This window comes from Eleginops maclovinus, chromosome 2 (genome assembly GCF_036324505.1).
Source record: "Eleginops maclovinus isolate JMC-PN-2008 ecotype Puerto Natales chromosome 2, JC_Emac_rtc_rv5, whole genome shotgun sequence".
NCBI lineage: Eukaryota > Metazoa > Chordata > Actinopteri > Perciformes > Eleginopidae > Eleginops > Eleginops maclovinus.
In genome coordinates, this window is record NC_086350.1 from 3770149 (window position 1) to 3795679 (window position 25531).

General features: G+C 41.9%; 1 protein-coding gene across 3 annotated transcripts in view; it reads left to right on the top strand.

Moving 5' to 3' along the window:
- The window catches only part of mgat4c (mgat4 family member C), a 103228-nt gene extending 78342 nt beyond the window's left edge, over nucleotides 1–24886 (top strand). For all 3 annotated transcript variants that reach the window (XM_063899314.1, XM_063899299.1, XM_063899306.1), the window contains 3 exons: nucleotides 18898–19049; nucleotides 19695–19842; nucleotides 20314–24886. In XM_063899314.1, coding sequence (XP_063755384.1) covers nucleotides 18921–19049; nucleotides 19695–19842; nucleotides 20314–21470 — 1434 coding nt within the window. In that variant the 5' untranslated portion in view covers nucleotides 18898–18920 and the 3' untranslated portion in view covers nucleotides 21471–24886. The remainder of the gene's footprint in view (nucleotides 1–18897; nucleotides 19050–19694; nucleotides 19843–20313) is intronic.
- Nucleotides 24887–25531: the final 645 nt, after the last annotated feature.

A 25531-nucleotide genomic window follows, 5' to 3' on the forward strand; every position in this document is an offset into this window, starting at 1 on the left:
GCTCACAAGCCTGCCACAGCTGTCATCTCTCTCCGAGTAACACATTTGTCCTCTTCGGCCGTGTTTTATGCTCTGTAATCCCTCTGTCTCGAGTCCCTCTTACATGAACAAGCTGTGTGTAAACCACTCAAGCAGAAACACTGATCTCTGAAGTAGTCTCCAGACTTTTTGTCAACACACTTTGGAATGGATGCAAGCGGTGTTTACAGGCTCTGAAGAAGCAGAGGTCAGATAAGGTAATGTGAAATCAATTGCTGAGAAATAAATCTTGACATCTTTGAGAGATGGCATGATAGTGAGGAGAGATCCCAAACTTTTTTAGAACGCAGTTTGAAGCACCTCAATTTGTTGTTACAGGCAAAGGCTCGGGTCAACCTCAAGCGCTTCTTTCAAAAGAACATGAAAGTCCTCTGAGTTTGAGCCTCTGCAGTCACCACTGACCGAACTTCTGTGTGTCAGGCGTGTTGATGGCAGAGCCAGTTTTGCTATCAGGCCTGTCTTTCTGTCTTCATGTTGTCTAAGACGTTGTCTGCGCAGAGAGCTTATAGCCAGAGCCGGGAGAGAATGGTGGGCTATAGCCGCTCATCTTGACAGATAAACAGGATTTTGTGTCTGGCAAGCCGAAGATTGTCAGCTCCAATCTCTTGAGAGAATTACACCCGGCAGTCAATGCTGGGACACTGGCTCAACAGAAAGAGCATCAGACCCGTGTATTGATGAGTTGGAGATGCCTGCTCCTTCATCACGATTGCACTGCATGGTTTATTCATGGCTAACAGAGCCATTGGGACCAGTTCAATGTCCCGAGGTCCCTTTTTTGCACTAGTGAAATGGCCTTGTAGAAATACACAATATACATGTCACCAGGTTTGTGTAAAAGCATAATAAATGTAGCTCGAATCAAGAAACGGCTGACTCACAAGGCATCTGAGTGAATGCCTCATGATTCACGAGCCTTTTCATTTTCACCTTTCATCTATAGACTGCCTCTTGCTCACACTGTGTCCATACCACAGCGGTGGTGGGAGAACAAAGGCTTTAATTGTGTAACTAGCATCTACATTTAACAAATACTAATCGCCGTTGCTACTGTTCTCTCCCGGCTTGTGGGGGTCCAGCTTTTGACCTTTATGCTTTCAATGGAGGCCCCCGCAGGTCACATTTTTGTCTTTGTTAAATGTCAGCAGTTAGTGTCTCAAAGCGATGCCGGAAGTTTAAAAGCATGGCAGCTGAATAAAAGCCACCTCCCTGCCACCGTGTGTGTCAACCAGGTTGGTATTTCCTTTTGTCATGGGGGCGGGTTCTCTGTGCTCTCTAAAATCAATTGGAATGAGTTGGCTGTGAGACGCTTCGGCATTCAGCGGCATCACCGAGAGATACAGGGGCTCAGATGTGACAGGCCATATTAACCAGCCTGCTCTTTTCTTGATTGGATCTTTGTGGTGCTGCTCGTCTGCAGGAAGGAGCCCACTGTCTAATGGAACAGTCTGCATTTCTGTTGAGAACACTATAGTTCTCGTCTCGCTAATTTCCTTTTTTGAAGACTAGGTTTGGATCATAAAAATAGACTTGAAGGAATGGTTTGAGGGGGAAGGGTACTGTGTGATATACAGGGGCCATGGATAGGGTTAAGTGAATCGATGTCCATTTCTTGAGCCTACCCAACGCTCAGATGCTAATCTAATCTAATGTCTGACTCGGGGAGGGTGCACAAAATAGCGAATGAATTACATAACATGTCAAGAGGACATGACTAAATAACTTAGTTACCTAAGTGTGGAATGGCATTAATCCGATGGTGGCTTTTAATAGAACAAAGGCTGTGCCTGCATTGGCTTACTGAATATGGGCCTCAATGGTTTACTTTAAAAAATATCCACAGTAAGGTTTAGCCAGTAGCCATGCGGGTCCCTCTAAACCGATCAATATTTTTTATGTCATTTGAATGATTTAGGGTTAGGGTTGTTCAAAAGAAAGATCTGTTTTAATATTTTGCTTTTGATGCATAACAACTCCTTTTCTATCCTGCTCAACATCCCACAATCCGCACATTGATCTTGCAAAGTCCTTTAGACCTGGACAAACAACATACTGTACTTGACCAGTGATGCACTGATGTACCATTCCTCACTTTTAATGCATCTGCTAATTGAAAAGTGACATTTATAACCCCTGTTCAAGGCAAAGTTTATTAGATAATGAATTTCATTTAAAATGCATAGGATTGTAGTAAACAGATAACTGTGACATACTGTATTTACATTTAATGACCACTGATTGCAGGTTAAACAATCAAAGAAACCAAGGTTATGTTCTCAACAAGCAGGTCTTTTGTTCGAAGCACTCACCTGGCTTCCTGCTTCTGGATGCTTATGTTGTTATTTATATTAACTCATATTTCCCCTTTCAAATGAGCTAACAATATGAGAGTAGATGCTTTTTACAGCTGAAAGATTTGAGTTCTATTCTTAACATAATGGAGGGATCTGGAGGACGCATAATTTTCTGTCATCTAGTCTATAAGCTTCATGTGTTTACCAACACTTGATGTATTCAAAGAATTGCGTGCTCTGCGGTTGTCACAGTCGGGAATGAAAGCTATCAGCAGCATCAGACAACTGTGTCCAAAGCAATGTTTCAATATTTTGCATGCTCTGGCTCCCATATGGCCCGTCACGTTTCCTCCTTGAAGAGCCCACCATGCGTATTATTGTGTTCTATTTTGAGAGACTCCCCACCATGCAGTGTGTAGAGTGAAATGTAGGGGTTTCACCGAGCGTCTGTGCCCACCAGCGCCAGCCACACAGCAGCTGTGACTGATAAAGCGGATCCTTTTCCACAAGGGAAAACTTGTTCTCTGCTCCCTCTCGAATCTCGCCCAACAGTTCCTGTCCTGTCCCCGGGCACAAACGTCTAACTTCTAAATGCCAACTCAGTCAGGAGTTATCGCTGCTATTTCCCTTGCGAAAAATGTCAGATGGATGGTGATTTTCTGCTTTATGATTTCACGGGAGTGGTGACCGTACAGTGTGTGAGGGATACTCTGTCCTAGTTTGATAAGTGGGGCATAATAATGAAAATGGCCTTTGGAAAACTAAGGTAAAGCCTCATTTCAGCTCCGCTAGGTCAGCTGAAACGGCAAAGGACAATGTTTAGCACAGGGTTATAATCATTCTTATGCATTTTATTTCATCCTGATGCTCTTGAAATTGTGTGCAAACTTAATTGTTTGCATTTTCTCATAAATCTCATCTTAAACGTACTACAGCCCTCCGTGAACATCCGTCACTGACAGAACAGTGCAGCCTCTCATATTGTTAATTTGGGCAGTATTTCACAGCCAGCGAGACGCAAACGAGAGAGCGAGCAGGCCATGGCTCAGCGCCCATTGTCAGTCATCCTGAACAAAAGGCAATAATCGCCCAAGCATCTCCAATCTGAGCCTAGAATAAAACAAGGTGAGGAAATGAGCACCACTGCAGGATGAGAAAACGTGAAGGGACGCTCAATGACTCGCCTTACACGTTTAGCATCTCTTAACAGTAGACTAAATGCTTTCCATGGAAGTCCAGCGTCGTTAGGCCACTGAAAACAACAGCACACTTTTCTTGTGAAGGCAACAGAGTGTGAAGTGGAAGTCAGGAGATCAAGGAAGTGAGTAGAGTGGCTGTAGGTTGATGCAAAGTGTCACTGTAAAAGCTACTTAAAGCTGTTACAGTGGGATTTCACCGCCATTTGTCATATTTCCTTTTGAGCCATGAATGGAGCAGAAAGAAGGGGCTTAGTGGATATTTTTAGACTCTCTTTGATGCCTTATTAGCTGGACTGGAACGCTTTGACTCTCTTAAAACCAAATAGGAATATATCACGATGATGGCAAAGGGCCAGGAATAAATCACCATTTCTGTGACAATCAATTATAGACTGGAAATGAATGGTGTAGGCGCCTTCACTACAAAACATATGATACATATAGGGATGTAGCTAGCCTAAAATCAGAGTAGAAGCAAATGGAAACTGCGAATTTAACTTGATAAAACTTGCCCTCTGATAATGTGTATTTATGCTTTGTTTCCTACAAATAAAAAACAATATATCAATGTTAAGTAGTCATTACTAAGAAATTGGTACTTTACACTCACATTACCTACCTCATAAGCACCAGTAGAAAAGCCAAGACTTATGACTTACAATACACTTGTAAGTGTAACTCCTACTGAACTATTTTACAAAACGGATCACTCTTACAACCTTTGTAACCCTAACCCTAAGTTGCTAAATACAAATGAGATTTCTCTAATTTGCTTCAAAGGCTGACAGTTGGACACGTTGACATTTGACATATTCCTCGTGTAAACACGGCCTCCTACTGTTGCTCCGACTGGGTGCTAAAGACAGCACAATGGAAACAAGGAAGTGTTACCAGCTGGTCTGAGATTCGATGGTATCCCAAACCCCAATTTGTGAACCTTTAACCCATCCCAAAGACATCCCCCCTGTTATTAATGCTTATGAATATTCAGTCAAACTCAGAGGACCTTTTTCTCTCGATCTATTCATTTAGTTTGCCCGTCCACTGTTATTACCGCTCAACCTGTGAGTGTCTAACTGAATACTAAGCGATGAGTAGAAGTCGGACAGCATGACATGGGGTACCTAACCACCCAGTAACCCTGATTGAAGTCCTGTCTCACTTTTCCTTTTTCTGGCTAAATCTTTCAAGACAATTTGAAGACAACCCCCATGGCCTCTTCAACCCACCACCCACACATCCTCCCTTTTCTTGGCGGAAAAGGATGCAGCTCTTACACACTGTTAAACACATATGCACTTACACATGAGTCGGAAAAGCTCCATTAACTCCATGTGCCAAATACTGCGCACAGTAGGGGTCATGAATATTTGAAGAGGGCATCGTAAAGCTTGGAGATCTTTGAGCCCAACTCACTGGTCACCATGCATCTTTAATCGGGTCCGCCCCGCTTGTCCGACAACTGGAAAAAAGACCCAGAGTTTGAGAAAGTAGCTGGCCCTGTCCACCTTGATGAATAAGTAAACACACTCAACCAGGCAGAGATCCAGTCGGCAGGTTTTGAGTCGATAACAAGTTGATTTGTTTTCTTCTGAAAGCTCCATTGTTTACAAGATACCGATTACCCCTCAAATTTGATCCATTTCTCAACACTTTTCCCTGAGCTTTGACACAGCCTGGCTCTCTGTGCAACTGCATTCTGTTTCTCCTTTCAGCATGTCCAAGCAGGACCCACTTAAAGGTGATTTTCATGGCACAATAAAAAAGAAATTAGGTTGTGCCTGCACTGAGCTTCTGTTTATGAGGTTCTCATGAATATTTTCCATCTAAATTTGTGTCAATTTTAGAGCAGTTTCCTCCAATGGAGACAAAGTTGATTTGCCTGAGTTATTGTAATATTCATTGTGTACACCGGAGATTGCTCAGTGCTCAAGGTTCTTTTCAATAAGAAGCTGTTTAATGTTAATGCAGCTCTGTATAAACTCCGAAAACAAAATATGTGCATTTTCTCTTTGCACTTCTGCTTCAGGAACAACATCCGTGTCCTGTATAGCGATGTTAAAAAGCACATTTTCCATACATCAAACATTGATAAGTGTGTTCGTTCTTCACAACATGAAATCCGTTCCATTGCCTGCATGTCATCAAACAAATAAACAATAATGTTTACCAAATGGCTTTGTTGTACAACATACCCGCTTATTAAAATGGCATCTCATTAGAAGCATTGAGCAGCCGTTTTACACGAGATTAATTGGGTTTTTTGAAAGCACTTTCTCTTCATTATCATTCTGTCTTGCAAATGGATTCACTGCAAAGGCAATGCATATTCATTTTACAGGAAGCTTGAAAATTGTTCGGAAATGAGCCAAAGGTGGAGCCGGGCTGGTGTGCCGACTTATGCTGAATAATAAACACAAAGCCTCGGCTCTGGAGGTGAAAATGAACGGCTGTGTGTGCAGAATACATTTGGAAACCTGCTGAAAACATGACTCTCACCTGCAGGGGAGATAATGTAGTTAACATGTTTAAGCCTTCAACATTAATTAGTTTTAGGCCTGACCTCTTTTTAAGTAGCATTTATTATTTAAAAGATTTAAATAGTACACATTCAGACGTGAGGACTCAAAACGATGAACAGGATGTGTGTGTGTTTGTATTGCCCATGCTGCCAGGTGAAGATTTGGATGCAAGACATCCTCTTGGATACCTCTACCACTCTACTGGCATTAATAATGCACATAGACAAGCTTTCACTGGGTTCTGATTTGCTTTCAAAAGGGTAGGAGGAAATGTGCAGCATACTCTCTTGATAGAGAGGTCTAGTTAGACTTTCATAAAATGAGGATTCGCTCTCTTTTCTTTCTCTGACTTACTATTTTGTATGTGAAATGAGTATATTTTACATCAGAGGAGCCCACTTGGCTGAAAGCCTGCCTGAGGCTGGGAACCAAACAAAAAGTTTTCCTTTTTGCCAAGTTATGAACTCTCTTACCTGAGGCAGGATAAAGTACTTCAAAGGCAAAGGGCATCCTTTGTCAGCATCTCAAACTGACAGCAACGGATCCACCTCGAGAGTAATTGCAGACAACCACTATTTAAAAGAACCAGTCCCTTTGGCTACAGATCCAAAAACAAGAGGCACCATTTCACTGAGCTGTATCACAGACGGATCCCTCATTAACGTTGGGTTAATGAGGGATCTATCATCAAAAGAAAAATTCACCGTGGAGGGCTTTTGTTTTCAAAGAAGAGTAATTAAAAACATCTCGTCTACATTTAATTGTTAAGTGGACTAATTAAAATATTGACACACTAGCATGTAGCAGTCATTACCCATATGTAATACTAGAGATATGGTAGATTGTCATGCCCTCTTTCCCTGCAGGGCAATTTTGTCCTCAACCGTAGTCTGATTGATTTTCTGGAGGACAAAGAGGCAGAATAAGACCTGGGAAATTAGCCAATGTCATCTTTGTGGAGACATTCTTAGTCTTTAGCTCTGAGCATAAATGTCAGTGAACAGTAAAACACTCGTTAATTAAAGTGTAATTGTATTATAGTTGGTTCGGTGCCTCATTTAGTTCCATCTGATTATAGCAATAAACTGCCACCACACTTTTAAATGCAAGGGATAGAAAAAAGCTATATAGGCTCTGACTTTGTGTTATTATGTAACCGTAAATCTAATCAGCATCGCTTTACGTCACACAGGGCACCTGGCTGTGGCCCAGTGCAACCACTGGCCTTTATTGTTGGCCATTAAGCCGCTTCACAAGAGGTATGGAAGTATAAAAGGTGCAATTAAACAGACTTTTCTTGCTCAATGGCACTAAATGCCAATAATACATCTGCAGGGGGTTGATGGAGTTGATCATTGATGAAAAGCGTTGTGAAGAAATTCAACATTTTACACACTTGTGACATCCACATTTCTTGGATAGAAAAGAAAGAGGTTTACAGGTGAACTACAGTGAGGAAATTGGTCGTTTGTAGCATTATTTAAGGGGCGTGGAATCGGAGAAGCATTCTTATGAGAACCTGGGAGCTTACTTATATCGTCAAAAATACCTGAGTGATTTGCATAAACAAGGCGTTAGGGTTTTGGGGAGCGCAGCGTGGTGCACGAACTCTGTTTAACCTGTTTAAAAACCCCTGTAATAAAAGTGTATAAAAGCCCTGTTGGGTCTGTGTATAAAAGAGCAGTAACTGGAGCACAGAGCGTGTACCACGGGGTTAAAACCTGTTCTCCTGACCCCCCGATGGGGACTCCCCTGATTGTGTGTCCCACAATGTCTGGTAACAGACCTGGTTAGTAAGCTAAACACATCTGGCTAAAAGGACTCAAGGTTGACTTTGTTTAAAATAAGCATGCAGGTAAGATTAGTATTCAAATCATAAATAATAATTAAATACATAAAAGCACTTTGCAAAAGAAGTGCTTAAAATAAGTGCTGTTAAATTCACTTCAACCCAAATGATGAAAGATGACAAAATATAAATATATACATAAGATGAGTAAAATATAATATAAAATGTAAAACATCAAATACACACATTAGTAATCACACAGGGAGGGGAAACGTTTTACAATAAAGTCAACCAAGTGTCCTTAAAAGTGTTTAAAACCCAGGTCGATGGAGGTGGTACAGGTGAGACATGGGACACACATCGGATGATGTTTAAAAAATACTTTGTTTATTGGATTGTTTTAGGGTGATTCTCTGCAGGACGCTCCAACATCCTATTAAAATAAATACAAATAATAATACAAAGTAATAAATAGAAGTAAAAAATGTAGAAATGTTTGAATAAAAGATGGGGGTTAATAATATATACAGAAAAGGGATCAAATATTAGCCTCCTCAACTTATAATGGAATCATGCAATCATTTGTGCGGTTAGGGTTAGACGTTTCCTTTCCCACAGCACACAATCTCTATTACACTAGATCATTGATAGAATTGATGATAAACTTCCTCAATGTCCATCTTATTTCTCGGTGAGATAGAAAATGTAACATTACAGTTGAACTACAGTGAAGTTGCAGCATCATTAAAGGGGTGTGGAATCTGCGCAGCATTTCTATGAGAACCCTGGAGCTCCTTTATGTCATCACAACTACCACAGAGTTTTGCATAAACAAGGTTATAAAATAATGGGCTGATGATGGAAAACTCAAGGTCTGAGCAATGACCGGAGGAATTTGCTGAACACCGTAATGCTGCTGTGGCACAAACAGGGTCGTTAGGGTTGAATAAGTACACGCTTAAGTCCCAGAATAGCTAATTAATATAGACCATGTGCTTTTGAAGATTCATGGGCGGTAAGACACAGCAAACATGCAGGCGAGAAGTAAGGAAAAAGAAGTCTGCACTTCATGCTGTTGTTTGTGGCAGAACAGAGGGTAAATACAGTACTTTAAAGAATTTCTCTGATGTTTGTACCAGATTCTGAATCCTAATGCCGTCCCAGCAGCCGAGCTAATCTTCCATGCATGCATTACAGTGAGATTCTTGTGAAAGGGCTTTTTCATCCATGAAACGTTTGTTTTTGATTACCAAAGCAGAGGCTCCGTGAGGGCTGCCCAGTCAGGGGTATTGGAGATAAACGTCTTTTAGCGATTGGCCGTCACACATCCCCCATCAAATATTCATGCTGGAGACTTGGGAGAGTATTCTGTATCCCTGCATCCTCCAAAGTCTCCCATCAGTCTAGCGCTGGGATAGGTAGTCATTGTCTCGGCAAAGAGATGCCTCCGGAAGAGCGGCAGGAAACGTGCGCTTCTCCTCAGAGGTATTTTGCGCTACATCTCACTTTTAATTGTTTCTCATTCTCATGCATTTGGGAGAAAATCATTTGTGATCTCTGGGCTTTTGATATGCAAAACTTTAAAGATGACTTATATCTTGAGTTGAGCTTTAAAGACTACTGCGATCCAATTGTACAATGTATGAATGTTTGCCTCAAGAATTCATGCAATGATGTTGTTATTTTCTACCAAAAGCTAAAGGATGTTCCAGCTATCTATCTGAGCTACCTTTTTTCTTTAAGCATTACTCCTGGTTTTGCTATAATGACAAAAGTGAGCTTAAAACCATGGAAGAAGTTTCCCTTGAGTCACTGTACAAACTAATCCTGCACCATGTTTGTTTAAAGGAGCCCTATTATGCTTACTTTCAGGTTAATATTAGCATTTTGAGCCTCTACTTTGACACCTCCATGCTTTAATGTTCAGAAAGCTCTTTATGTTTCTCATACTGCCTGTGCTGCAGCTCTTCTTTTCACCCTCTGTCTGAAACCAGAGCCCAGTCTGCTCTGATTGGTCAGCTCTATTGTGGTTGGTCAACCGCTTAGAGATGTCCCTCCCCCTTAGGTTATCACATACAATTTGTAGGAGAGAAACTTTGACATGTGATGGGATAAGCAATATATTATTTTACCAGGTGATATGTTGTTGAATGATCAATTAACACGTTGTGGAAATGGCTGAGTAACACACAGACATTGAGCGGCACTTTGCACAGATCACAGCAGGACTCCAGGAGAAACGAATCCTGTGAGCAGATAGGGCTTACAGGTGATTGGTACCTTGTGAAATAGCATGTGCTGCAAGCCCATCATTTATATAAAGATTTCTTTCTGTCCAAAATATCCCTTCGATGTGCCAACTCTGTGAAGAGATTACTTAGTATTACTGGACTGCCTCCAAAAACGTCCACCTGATTTGATGTATTTATGTTTTACTCATCTATAAATACATTCAGAGATGTCTTTTACAGATCTAATTGGATGAGCAGAAAGGGTGCATTTTCCTAATTTCTACAATGTTATTCGACTAAAATGGAGGCTTAACCTTTAAATGTACCTGAGTATTTTCAGCCGCTGGCTATTCCTGGTTGGGAGATTTCCCATTCAGCTCTTTGGCTGTCCACTCTCTGCTTGACCAAAAAGCTAATTCCCTAAGAGCACTTCAATGTATGTGCTGTCATACTGGGTGAAACTGGGCCATCTTATTGTGTCTCCAGTCCTCATTTCAAAACGGAGCCTTTTGAAAAGCCTGCCAGTGGCCCGTCCTTCCCTTCACTGAATGTGTAGGGAGGAGATAGTGCATTCTCATGTTATCTGCCACTGGCCTCTTGCCCCTTTAGCCATTTTCTCATTTCACAGATTTGACCAGAGGTGACCTTGGTTTTTTAAGTGCTTTTAAGGCAGAGCCAAGTCTCCTCTTCCCTTTTTCCCTTCTCACAAATGGAGACACAGAGAGAAGGAGAGGGAGAGGGGATTTCTTTCCAGCCTTTTTCCTCAATGGCCTTTCCCCCTTCTTCTTTTTTTTCATCCTCTCTCTGCCCTTAGCCACTGTCCTGTTTTTTTTAATACAGTACACAGTGATGACAGGCTGTTGTCTGCTGATTCAAGTGGGTCTGTGCTTTTAATGTAGAGAATGGCCTCGGGGGAGCAGCAGCGTATGTTTATGACACATGACGTCAGGCACAGAGGGCAGCCAGGGAGTTTGAAGTCGGGTAGACACGCAGTCTATTAGCCGAATGAGATAAAACAAAGAACTAATTGAATATCTTCTTTGCCCTCAAGAGTACTTCACAATATTTAAATACTAATCATCCTGTGTCTCAGCTGTAGGTAATAATTTATAACCCCCGGCCGCAGCGTCACAACCTCACACAAGGGAAGGGGAAGAAGACCATACGCCTGTGTATAGGGGCTGTACGCATGTCAAGTGTGTCTTCTAGTGGAAATAAGCAGTCTCCATTGCCATCCCTCCCAAGTGCACCCCTGGCAGTGCGTTAATCTGGGTCAAAGTGCTAACTGCTAAGAAAGGCCGTGGAGAGGCTCGGCCACGTATGATTCATTTCTCACGCCGCCCGTCCTCATTATGCGCACCGCAGTCAGAATGTTGAAAGGCTTTAGTTGTTACCTTTAACCTTAAACTTAAACATCCAGAGAACTCTCTGAATACTTAAGTAGCAACCGCCAGACTGTCAGTGACTATTTCCATCAAGAGTCCGACCGTCGGATCTACGGTGGCCAACAGGTGCGAAAAAAAACAGTTCAATTAGGAGAGACGCTGCAGTTTCAGAAACATATAAAACACACATGCTAATCAAGAAACATCCTCACCAACATGACCACAAATGCACAGAAAACATTGCCAAACTTCACCAAACATGTGCAGCATTTACTGAAAGCACTGCACAAGAAAAATGCTGCAATTAAAAAATGCAAGAAGCTGAAAACACAACGGAAACAGGTAAACTAAAAAGTGATGCACACAGGTGGGACTGGAGCGCTTATTGATGTTCAGGGATTATATTTGAAATGACTAAATTAGCCTCGTTAGCTAGCTAGCTTACAGTAGATCTACGATAATATCTTAAGGAATCATGCCATTACATTGTTAAAATAACCCGATAAAATGTACATTTAAGGTGAGCTTCCAGTGACAGTTGGACAGCTCTATAATCCCCAGGTTCTACTCCCAGCTGTGTGCATGATTTGTTTGCCCTACCCTGGTCTCTGTTGTGTTTTGAGCTTTTTGCAGCGTTTCGTTTTTGCAGCGTTTCGTTTTTGCAGCGTTTCGTTTTTGCAGCGTTTCGCTTTTGCAGCGCTGTTGCTAAAAGCTCTGCAAGTTTGGTAAAGTTAGTGAATGTTTTCTAATTGCTGTGCGTCTGTCGTGGAGTTGGCGAACATGTTTCTTCACTTGCACGTGTTTTTGCACATTTGTGTTGTTTTAATTGCAGCATCGTTTTTCTGCAGCGCGTTTCTCCCAATGGAAGTGTTTTGGGCCGTTGCAACCCGTCTGCAACCATACAGATCCCTTTGATAAAGCACGTCCTGTGTATGCTGCCCCATCATCAGCATATTATGCTCTTTGATTCCTCTCATTTTAAGATAAATGCCGTCACAACTTTCCTATCACTGATATCATTAAGGATTGGCTGTTGAGCGATGGCACAAATCCATTCATAGCTATAAATGACAAGAGAAATGTTCCTTTGTCTTTGCCAGGAAAGTAAGTAGATATCAAACAGGGGGAAAAGTTGGAACTGTCTGCGGAAGCTCTTTACAATCTCATTTCAATTATAGCCCGGGCTGGAGAAACGGGCCTCAGCCGTTTGTTCTGAATGTTTTGAAGCTTGATCGCTATGAAGGTAGCATCAACGGGTGGCACTTGCTCAGTGTTTCATGAGAATGTACTCCAGCTCACACCACCTGTGCCTTTGCTGCTCTGGAGAGAAAAATAGTCCTAATGCTGATGAATTGAAAGGCTTTGTTGATGTCTCCAACACATCCTGGAAGGAGAACAATGCAATGTCCCGAGCTTATAGAAGGCAGTTTTGGCGGGGCTTGGAAATATTCTAGACCATTTGGAGTTTTTTTTATGCTGCAAGGCCTTCTGGGAGAACAGCAGGATGTGCTGGATGTGTCACTGGACTGCTTCTTTTCCCCTTGAGGGTCGCAGTGGTGGTAGCGGTGGCAGGGGGAGGGTGGCGGACTTGGACAGTGTGTCTGTAGGGATTGCATCTCACACACACACACACACACACACACACACACACACACACACACACACACACACACACACACACACACACACACACACACACACACACACTCACTCCCTTCCAACGCAACCTCCACACCTCCTCCTCCTCCTCCCCCCATTAGAATGAACGAGCTCATGCTGCTGACAGCGGAGGCGATAGGGGAGGGTGCTGCTGCTGCTGCTGATGAGGTGTACATCTGTTCTGATCCTTGGTGAAACCGCCTGTCCTCCAAAGTTTGGCGGTAAAGTACCCCAGGTCTGGGGACTATTTAATAATCAGAAAACCACTTGACAGATTACAAGCAAGAAAGTGAGCCAAACAAGAGCTTGTGTTGTTGTCTCAAACATCAGGATGACTCACTTTGGAAGACGACTTGTCACCCACCTCAAACATGATTGGCTGTTGTGACTCATGGGAATTACACGGTGGATCCCCCAGTACGACAGCTTTCAGGCTTTAATTTACCACACAGTGCTATGATGATGATAACCCCCCTCCCACTGACAATTCCCCTTTGCATCCCCATAATTAAGATAATTTGCGTGTTCTATAAGGGCCGTGGATGTCTGACAAGGGTCGCTAAGTCTTTGTAGATGATAGATTCCTTTGTCTGGCACGCTGTTAGAATTTAGTAATTGGTAAACTGTTTGACCAATTTGAATTATTAACAAAACAGCCATTTCATAATAAAGGGATTTATTATTCAGCTCTGCGCCTCAATTTTGTTATCAACAAAAGCCTTTGTTACTCTAGGCTTTTTATCGAGACGGAAAATCCATTGAAAGTGGCTAAAGGCCTGACACAAAGCAACTGCTGAATCCCCTGCAAATCTGCAGGCTTAATTGATTATTTGTGCAGAGCTGTATATCTGCAAGGTGCAGGATACCCAGGGGAAATAATGTAAAACAGATAACAAGATGAAACGAGGGAGAATTGCTTTCTGCTACCCATTTTATTAATCTTTCCCCTTTTCTTATTCTCAATGAGTTTCCCATCTAGGTTTTCCCATTACAGGAACGCAGCTTCACACTTTGAAATCACCGTGTCCTAAATGGAAAGTTAAGAGTTGATTCACGCAGGCAACAACAGTGTTTGTTAAGAGGTTATTTTGATTTCTGAATAACACACGGAGGGATTCGATTGTGTGTGTAACTTAGATTCCCATAGGAGAACTTTTCTATTTCAAATCTTTTCTTCATTATTATTCTGCCTTCCTCGGTTCCCTGGCAGCATTCAAACGAATGAATTCATTACGCCGTTACTGTATACAAACATTGAAAAAGCAATCTGTTGAGATTTATTCTGATTTCCGGGGTTACTCCTCTGCCATGCTACGTGTTCTCTGAGACATCCTTGTGAAAATAACTTATAACAAAGAACAACCTTGAGAATATGAAATGTGAAATGACTGTGCAAGTCGACTCATGTCTGTTGCATGTCAGCGCCACTGTGCTCCATCCTTACCTTTTTTCCATTTCCTCTGCTCTTTGCTCCCCTTTCAAAACACTTGAAAACAAACAGTGGTATCGTTGGCATGCAGGAGGATCGCTTCGGCTCGGCAGCAATCAAGCCATTACAAATGGAGAGGGGATGGGAGGCCTTTTGTTTTTTTGTTTTGTTTTTTTAGTTGTGATATAGAATTCTTGGCATTAGGTTGCACATCAGGCCAGACCATAATTGCCTTCTCCTCGCTGGGGAGCTCCTTGTTTTTTCCATTTGAAGTCTGCCTCCGTCAGATTTCCCCATTAGAGAGAGGGGGTGTATAGCAGGGGGAAAGAAGACAATTCCTGGATCAGTCATCGCATGCGAGCTGCCAGAGAAGCATGGAGGACATAGAGGATGATTCCAGGGATAGCTTGCCAAGGTACTTTTTGCCTGGAACACAGAAAAAACGTTGCTGAGAGAAAACTAGGTCCTACTTTATCAGACATATTTTATTGTGTCTAGGGTTGAAACAATTACGCAATGAATTATTTATTCATCAAATGTGGGATTTTGCATTTTTTTCATTAATGTATTTAAGTTTTGCACTAATCTAGCAAAACAAGTCATTTCAATCACTACTTTGAGATCTGGGATTACATTTACATTACATGTTGTTGGTTACATTGCTTCTGCAGGATTTCCAATTCCTGAATTCAATGGTCCTAATTTTACAAGGCACTCTGTGGAAACATTCATTTTTCATTTTCATCACGATACTAGCCCATACACAGCTCTTCACGTAATTTCCCAGTTCCCTTGTCTCTCATTTCCACTCCCTGGTGTACCTCTTTCTGCACAGCAACATAATAACCCTCTGTGACGTCAAGGATTGATGGGCAGAAGATTTCCTGCTGGGAGCTATTTTCAAACCCCAAGGCACAAGTGATGGTTTGATAGAACCAGGTGATAGTTTCCTTAGAGGATTTTTGGAGGTGTATTTTCCGTCTTATCTCTCCCAGGAGCGACTGTAGTAACAATCCAAGGAATTTCTGGCTCCAAGCGGCTTGTGAGGGTTTGTTTCTTCCACAAAATGGTATGAAAAAGATGACAAATTCCGTATATGAAATCTTTTAGTCACAAGAATGAAAATGTAATTACATTTCTGAGGTCCTTACAGCTACCACTCTGTGCCTTTGTCGCAGTTTTGTAGCCACCAAGCTCCCTTTATGTCAATCTAAAGGGATTTAACCTCTTACTGAGAGCACAGCTTTCAAGAGGAGTTTGGGACAGACAGCTGATGCGAGTTAAGTGCACAGCGTGTTGCCGGGTGTAAGCGAGCAGAGAGGCAGCGGTGTGGTTTATTTGGTCCAGTTCACACACACAAGGTGCATAATGGATATTTAACAGCCCCCAGCCTGCTGGAAGTGTGCTGTGTCCTGGAATGGTGCTGGGGACATCTGACGGGAGTGTGTGACTGCCAGGATGACACACCCATTAAAACACACTTAGTCCATTTCACTGCTGCTTTTCCACTCGGGATTCATGCCACAAGAATGAACACAACAACACATACAGTACATCTGTTCCCTGCGAATCAATACCCTCATCCGTATACCTATTCTAGCCCTTTCCAAAAATATACAGTAGACTGGAAATAGGGATGACGATGTTTTAGGTGTTCTGCCGCGCATCTCAGTCACAGTTAAATCTAGGGTATGCGAAGCGAGCATGTTTCCCAGCTGTGCCTTTGGCAGGACGAGCATCTCATCCTCCTCCTGCTCTGAGCCCATACTGAATTATTGAAAATAAGAAAGGCGCCTCGCTTTGTCTTGTATCGTCAGAATAGACACCCAAAAAATTCCAATTGGAGAGATCAATCCCCCTCTAACACAAAGTAGAAAAGTTGCTCTCCTTGCTGGTTCTCTCAAAGAATACCATTTAGTCTTTTTTTTCTAGGTCAGGAGTCTCAACGTGGCTTATGTTTGTGCAAAAGGGAAGAGCTGCAGCTGAGTTCTCACCAAAGGAGGCGAGGTGGGCGTGAGAAGCAGGCGTTACCTGAGCCGTGGTGTCAGGAGGACTCTTGTTCTTGTATCCATCGGCTGATTTCAGCAAAGTGCCAATAATGAGTCTTCTCGTCGTCATGCTGCACTCAGATTTCTCCAGCAGAACACTGCAATTTGCTGTAGACATGCCACACACATAATGGAGACAACGCCACATGTTCCTGGTTATCAGGACTATCTGTCAGCACGGACACATTGATGTTCACGAAGCTCACAAAGAAGGAAAGATTGGCTTTACTGGTACAGATAAAAAACACCCGAAAGGATAAGTGCTGACTCTAGCTCGCAGCGCGGCGTCAGAATGTCATATCTTTATTTAGAGAATGTCAGCTTTTAGAAGATGTAGAGTCCGAAAGGTTTGAATGAACAGGTTGTTCTATGGTTCATCCCTCATTAATCAGAAGAGGAATTTGTTAGACGCAGGGCAATCTCAGGACCCATTGACTATTGGTAAAGAACGATTAAGCCTCTGGAGGCAACGTCCATCGAAGATCTAAAAGTGTAGGGTTTTTTTTGTAGTTTTGTGATTTTAATTAAGTTGTTGATTTGTGGCAATTAAACATTTGCATTTTCGAGAACATTTAAGATAATATAAGACATTATGTTAAAAAAAGACACTTATTATACCATTTCTGTGACTTTACTATCACATTGCAGCCATTAAGTAGCTCACAACTAAAGCAGATTTCTACATATGTTATGCAGCGATGCTCATTTGGAGTTATTGTGAAGAGAAACGGATAAATATTGTAAGTTCTGATAATCGCTGGCCACATTATATTCCACTGGAGAGGAAACTGCACGTAACAGACTGCAATGGATGGATATGTTGAATTCAGTTTTCAAGTGTGCACAAAGAGGTATTGACTAGCCGAATCCCAGGTGAGGCTGACTCCTGGTGCGAGTGATCGATGTGTGTGTGTGGTCATTGAACTGAGCTTAGACATAGTTTGTATTCTATTAGGCACCTCTGGGGGTTTTGCAGCAGTGGAAAAAAAGTGCATGCTGATGCCTAATTGCTGGCAAAGAGCAACTCCATTGTTACATCTGTAGGCTGTTACTTCTGCCGCTGTGTATGGGCTTTTTCTCCCTCAGTCAGTCTCAGCTGTACAGTTGCTACGAGGAGTTGCCAATCCCGTTGTGACAGAGGCTGATACATAATTATGCTGTAGCTCAAAGCTGTATATGTTATAGCTTTGCTTATAAGCCCCCTGATACTTATCTCTCAGCATCAGAAAGACATTGTGAGTTCTTCTATTTGATCTCTGTTGGGGACACTTCACGAGTAATTTCATAATAAGATAAAGTGATATGCATCCATTTAATGTATGACTTTATGGGTTTATGTGCCTAACGTAGTACGGAATGACATTTACCTATGATGTTTTCCCCCCATATAATGTATATTACCTCCATGAGATGGGATCAAGAGCAGATATATCAATTTATACGTCCTTACAACTACATATCAGCCGGACAAAATAATATAGATGTTGCAATACATGGCATTATATTAGAGAGGCGTGCAATAGGCATGAAAGAGTTGTTTACAAGAAAGCTTTAGTCAAAGCTTTTGAAGGACCTTGAAACCAGAAGGGAAATATTCCCCACATCAAAAACTCCTGCACTATAAGAGAAACTGAATCATAGCTTTATCAAGCAAAACCACCAAAGATTAATTAAAGTAATAATCCATTTTATACTCCATTTGCCATTGTCTTCCTTCTCATCTTTTGCCTTTTATATCTTTTTTTCTTCATCTTCTACGGACCACAAAGCTGAGCTGAAATGAAATAGAAAATTGGCTTTTCTCTTGAGTGATGGTGGCCTGTAACAAAAACAAGTAACACTTTCCAAACAAAGAAACGAAAGCTAGCTGCATAAAGAAAGTAATCAGATGATAGCCGTCGGCCACATCTACACTTACCAGTAGGGAAACAGATTTGGATTTGTTGAATGGTGTATATTTTTCATTATTATAAGCTATGAAACATTTGATTTTCATCAGTAATCCATTGTTTGGCAAGTCAATATCCTCCATGTCCTGTAGTGCCCTTTGCCTTCCCCATAAGGGATCTGAATCAATCAGCCAAACAGCAGATTTGGTCCACCTCTTTCCATGAAAAGGAAATAAAAAATCACTATCAAGCATCATTACAAGTCTGTATAGGAATAATTATCATGCTAGTGGAAGATAATCACTTCATACTGTTGATGCTTGATAAAAAGGCAAATGATTGGGTTAGCAGCGTATCAAGCTGACTACATTGAAACCTTAATGTGTTTTTGTTCTCATGTGCTACTCATGCAGATCCCAGTGAGAGTGTGTGCATCATGAGGCTGGTGTGGAAATCCCTGGACAAGATGAGGTGTCTGAGGAAACGCTCCACCATTCCCTTCCTCGGCTTCCTCATCACCTTCCTCCTCTTCCTGAACCTCTACATTGAAGATGGCTACGTGCTGGTTAGTATTTGTCCTTAGCAAGCATTTCCCAGTTGCTTGCTCAGACTTCAAGAGGAAGTTCTCACTTAGTCTTGTCCTCTTTTTTGACCGAATATGCTTACTGTGTTCTTGTATTTGTTTACCCAACCCCATGTTGTCCCGTTTGTAATTGCTTGTTTTAAAAAGGAGCTGGTTTGAAATGTTCATAAAGTGGAACCAAGTCAAAATCATCCCGCTATATATATATATATATATATCTTATTCATGATGCCATCAAAACTTAGTGATCAAAGCACATTAGCTGTGTTTGTTATTTAAATTATTGAGAGGTAGTTCACATCTTCAGCACTCTGGTGCTATTCTCAAGTCCATTTACTCGGCTAGGCAAACTGCCAAAGGGGCTTTTGAGAATCCCTTTGTCCCCAAACATCCAAGGTTAGCTCCGGAACGTCTAAACACATATTGTCTCAAGTTTGTACAGGACGTTAGAGGCAAGTTGAGGAAAAATTCGAAGACTTCCACCCATTTGAATTATTCACTGTAGAAATTGTAATCTTCATGCAGACTTCCCTGTCGCTTTTTCGCAGTAGTAATGACAGCTTAAACGAGTTTTCCTATTCCCCTTTGTTCGTAATGCAGTGTAATGTCTTCCCTGCTGTGTTCCAGGAAGGAGATAAGAGGCAGCTCAGGGAAACATCAGTCCACCCGTCGAGCTCGGAGCGCTACGTTCACACCTTCAGAGACCTGAGTAATTTCTCCGGGAGCATTAATGTCACGTATCGTTATCTCGCCGGCACGCCCTTGAACCGCAAGAGTAAGTTTATTGTTTGTTTAAAAGGAAATTTACATTGACTGTTTTCATTATCTTTGGGGGGAGTCATAAAGGGGTTGTGAACATGAGCTGAGAAGAACTAAAACTTAAAAATCTGTGACGTTGGGATTTCAAGCACTGCAATAAAATGCAGAGACTTTATTACCTTGAAATCAAACACCTCTTTTCAAGTGTACCTTGATTTAGTTCTTGAAGTTTTACCTTGAGTACAAAACTCTAATTGGATGTATAGTGCACAATGAATCACTGCTATATCTTCAGCACAGAAATAAATATTTCAAATTGAGAACAATGTAATAGCATAATTCGTTTCTCTTCAGCTTTTAAAGACATCTTACAGTCTTCGTTAGTGAATGGGCTTTTCTGTGTTTTACTACAAAGGATTATTGATTCATCTAAAGGACTTAAAAGCTATTTTAACTATTAACTATTTACATATTTTTTTGTTCACAGAGTATCTCACCATTGGACTGTCATCAGTCAAAAGAAAAAGAGGGAACTACCTCCTGGAGACGATCAAATCCATCTTCGATCAGTCCAGTTACGAGGAGCTCAAAGAGATCGTGGTCGTGGTCCACCTGGCAGACTTTGACCTGGCCTGGTGTGAGAACCTGGTGCAGGAAATCACCAGGAAGTTTGCGCACCACATCATAGCGGGACGCCTGCTGGTGATCCAGGCCCCGGAGGAGTACTACCCCTCTCTTGACGGGCTGAAGAGGAACTACAACGACCCGGAGGACCGCGTCCGCTTCCGCTCCAAGCAGAACGTGGACTACGCTTTCCTCCTCAACTTCTGCACCAACCTGTCTCACTTCTACATGATGCTGGAGGACGACGTGCGCTGCTCCAGGAACTTTCTGACAGGGCTGAAGAAGGTGATCACCTCCAGAGAAGGATCCTACTGGGTGATGCTGGAGTTCTCCAAGCTGGGCTACATCGGGAAGCTGTACCACTCCAGAGACCTGCCGCGCCTGGCTCATTTCCTCCTCATGTTCTACCAGGAGATGCCCTGCGACTGGCTGCTCATCCACTTCAGGGGTCTGCTGGCCCAGAAGGACGTGATCCGCTTCAAGCCCTCGCTGTTTCAGCACATGGGCTACTACTCGTCCTACAAAGGAGCAGAGAACAAGCTGAAGGACGACGACTTCGAGGAAGACTCCATAGACATTCCCGACAACCCTCCTGCCAGCCTTTACACCAACATCAACGTCTTTGAGAACTACGACGCCACCAAGGCTTACAGCACTGTGGACGAGTACTTCTGGGGGAAGCCACCTTCCACGGGAGACTTCTTTGTCATAGTCTTTAACAAATCTACCAAAATCAGTAAAATTAAGATTGCCACTGGTTCTGACGACCGTCAAAATGACATTCTCCACCACGGAGCGCTGGAGGTAGGAGAGAAACTCGTAGGAACAAAAAAAGGGAAACAGTGTTCCTCTTATATCACATTAGGGGAGTTTAAAAACGGCAACATTGAGGTTCAAGACGTAGACCACAAAATTGCCTTTGACATTGAGTGTGTTCGTATCGTGGTGACAGCCAGTCAGAAAGAATGGCTCATTATTAGAAGCATAAGTTTATGGACTACACAACCTCCCAGCCAATAAGGACTGTACACAAAGACTCTTAGTATGTCACAGAGGTAAATGTTTTTGTTAGTATCGTTTACTCATTTATGTATTTCCAGGTTTATTTATTAATTTTCTTTGTATTTATTGATACTCATTTTGATTGCCAAATCAATATAGGTTTTTATACCTGCAAGTTGTTATTTTAGTGGAGCATCTTCCCGGTCCGGACTGTTCAGCTGACCTCAGAGTATTCATGAACGTGTGTTTTCTTAAAAGTTTACTTATTTTGATAACCTTGTTAAACATAGGGCTGGGCGATAATTCAGGGGTGTGTTTGACCAACTTTAAGCGATATTATATTGATCAAATGTAACTGAATCCAGTGAAAAGACCAAATCCAACAATTAGTTCATCACTCACAAGTATCTCCCTAGTCTAAAGTTGGATATATCTTATTCCTCTGTGCCACCAAGCTCCTTTGTTTTCGAAAAACTATTAAAGTCAGTGAGCCGTACCTTTTCATTGGATGGCATGTTACAGCACTTCATTACAATAAACTTGGGCACTGTAGTTCATTTCGAGTCAATCCCTCTTACACTGTCCTGCTGCTGTAAATACTCACTAGAGCACCAAACGTGTAATAATCCACCGCTGAAAATGGTTTTTACAGATTTATGTTTTCAGTAGGAATAAAGGAGCTCAGGGCTGAGGAAAGTCAGATAGAAGATTCAGAAAGACATTGCCTTTTATGTCTTTTCATGGGATTTGTAGAGAATTAAATCACCAGGGAAGGGGTTAGGGTTAGCCCTATCCTTCAATGGTCACACTATTTTAATCCTTAAAAGTTCATAAAGGTTTCATTGCATTTATTCTGATTTTAGACTATCAGTATCAATGTCATGGGTTTTATTCCAACCAAATCGCTCAGCCCTAGACCACATATTTGTAAACCATTAGTAGAGTGCATTGAACCAATCGTTTATGAATGTTTTTGAAGGCTTTTCAGAAAGGCGCTTTAAGTGAGGAACGAAGACAAATGTTACTTAGGGAACAGCATACTACTGATTTTATACAGTTGTGTTAACTTTATTACAATTGAAAGCTGGCCGTTGAACTCAAAGGATAGTTAATGTGAAGTGTATCTAAATTATTTCCAGACACCTTAAGAAAAAACATCCAATTAGAGCTGTTGTGTCTTTGTAAATTGTTCATGACTGATACTAAGCCTGCAAGTGTAGCTCCAGGATTTTTCTTCTCTGTCCCCATGTGGCCCTTAATTATTTCCCAGGGGAGTATCAGAGGTCAGTGTTTTCTTTAATATTCCTCATGTCGCACTAGCTTTTATTCAGTTTCAAATATTCTCTCCTGGTTTTAATCATCTTCCTCGCTCTGTTTGAGGCGAGCATGTGTGAGTGGGCTGAGCTCCTTTCCAGGCGCTGTACAGTTTGTTCCGTCAGGGCTGCTGACAGGAGAACAATGTTTGTTTCACCCATCTTCTCCAAGAGCTGAGATTAGATTGCACACTGAAGAATGGGCAAGGTCTGCTCTTAGGTCTCTTTTATTTTTTTTTCCAACACAGCACAATTTTCCCCCAGTAAATTGGTCTGTGTTTGCCTCACTCTCTACAACAGCAAAACAACATCTCCCCTGAAGCTATAGGATCTCAATTCGCTCTTTCCCCCGATGTTGCGCTCTCACTACTCCAATGTTTCTGCTCCTACATGGTTGCCTCTCTGTGATCTTTGCTCTCACTTCATGCAGTCCGCTGCTTTAGAGAAACTCGTTTTCCAATTGAAGATCCTTTTCAAATTCTCCACCTTGCTTTACGTTGTAAAACAGCACACGAAAATTAACGCTGCACGTGTTAACTCATGATCACAGTGATCTTCGGAGCAATTCAGGGCCATGCTTTGATAAGAACCTAGTCTTTTTCCATGTTTATTTGACCTGTCGACGATCACTGACGGATCCTACATTTGAATGGCATCGAGAAGTCACTCACCAATGCAATAAAGAGGTAAATGTTTACGTAACACTGATGTTTTTTAAAGAACACGAGGTGGTCATTAAGCATGCTGCGACGGTTTTATGAAGCTCTGTTCAGTTTTGCCGATGCGATAGCCACCTGCACCGTGTTTTCCCTCCAGGTGTTGTTCAGTGTCACAGATCAAGACCTTTCGCAGATTGGCTTGTACCGCCACCTCAAAATCCTCCTCAGCAAATCCCCCATGTGCTCTCCGAAATGAAATTAGAATGCCCACCACCAACACCACAATATAGCTTATTGTTTTTCCTCAGCATTTCCCTTGGAAAGTCGCTTTTCATTTTGGTGAATAATTCCGTGACCTGCATGGATCAACTCCTTGGAGGGGGATCTCGTTTGAATGGATGACGCTCGGTAACACAATCTACAGTGTGCTTGCGCGTGTGGTATTCTTTATGATGCACACCATGGTGCCAATTTAGCCTAGTGTTGCCTGCTTATGAGCTATAAACACACAATGTCACCACAGGGCATTTAGCTGTTTTACAAGTGTAAAGGATGGGTTTGATAGGAGCCAACATTCGCTAATATTTTTCGAGGAGCTGTCTGATCTTTATTTAAAATAAGATGGCAGCCAAAACAAGCAGCACCCTGCAGATTTATGGACAGATTTACATCCTGGGGATCACAACAAAAGCTGCATAAATTCCTCAACTGGATGTCAGCAAACTGCAGCGCACGGCATTCTTTGCTATTGGCAGCAGGTTTTGAAACCACCAATCCGTACTTAGTCCCTGAGTGAACAGTGTGCACAGGATCAGTTGTTTCATTTAATATCGAAGGATGTCTCTCCCTCTGTCGATTACCTACCGCTAAAATAAATGGCCATACTCGCTGTCAATTTGTCAAGAATTTCACTCTAGGTAGACCTCTGTGAGAGAGAAAAAAGGAAGAGGGTTGTAAATCACTTGCAGGCAGGTAAATGTCTACATTTGTTTGATTATATTGGCTCTAAGGGTCCGACCCCCCCAAAAGGCTCCAAACAAGAGATGAATGTGAATACGACATGTGTTCGGAGTTATATGAAATGTGAGCTGTCTTCCAGTGGAGCATGTACAAAGTGCATGAACAAAAACCTTTCAGTGGATAAAAACAACTTTTTTTAGGTCAGGATGTCAATTTATGATCGTCCAGATTCTGCTACTTAAATTATACTGGGTTTCGTACGTAGAAGCGTAATCAATACTACCTTACAACAGGTTGGGAGTTCACACGTGCTGTAGGCCTATATTGTCAAGTGGAGCGCGCTTGTGTTTTACGATGTTGTTTCCGTGTCTGTTTTACTTTCCATCGTTCTCTAAATGGTACTGTATTGTAAGATGACATATATTTTTTTACACCTATCATTTCAAATGTTGTACTGCATATATTGTATTCGAAATGAAATTAGATTAAACGAATGAATGCCGACTTTGTGGTGCATCGTGTGTAAGGAGCACAACATATTGTGACGGTGACCGACAGGTGCAAACAACAACGGACTGCAGCACTTCCATTAGGAGAAGCTGCTGCAGTTTAAAACAAATGGAATACAAACAAAACAGCGCTGCATAAAATACATGCTGGAAATACAAAACGTCTTGGCACTTGTTTTATATTCGCACGTTGTTTCTCCTTCTGGAATTGTTTTGGGCCTTGTTTGCACCTGTCGGCCACAGTACCTGGTTATTGGTTTGAATATCTTGAAGGCAAACGAAACACTATATACATGACCCCCAATCAGAAATATTGTCTCTCTCTGTCTTGAACATGTTTTGTTTCACTGTTTAAAATGTTTATGAATAAAAGTAGAAACTACAGCGTATATATTTCAAATTGAAATGGGTAAAAAAAAACAGACATTTGCAGTTCCTTCAAACTTGCAGCGAGAGCAACCCTGACTCAGATCTTGCTGTAGCCAAAAGCAAAAAGCCATACATAATTCATTTTAATATTCATATGCTTTTCTTTTTTACGACTGCATACCTAATGAAGGTATAGGGATGCAGCCTTGGGGAATACCATCCTGTTTTATGAAACATGCTCTTTGTTATTTGTCACAAAGGTTGACACA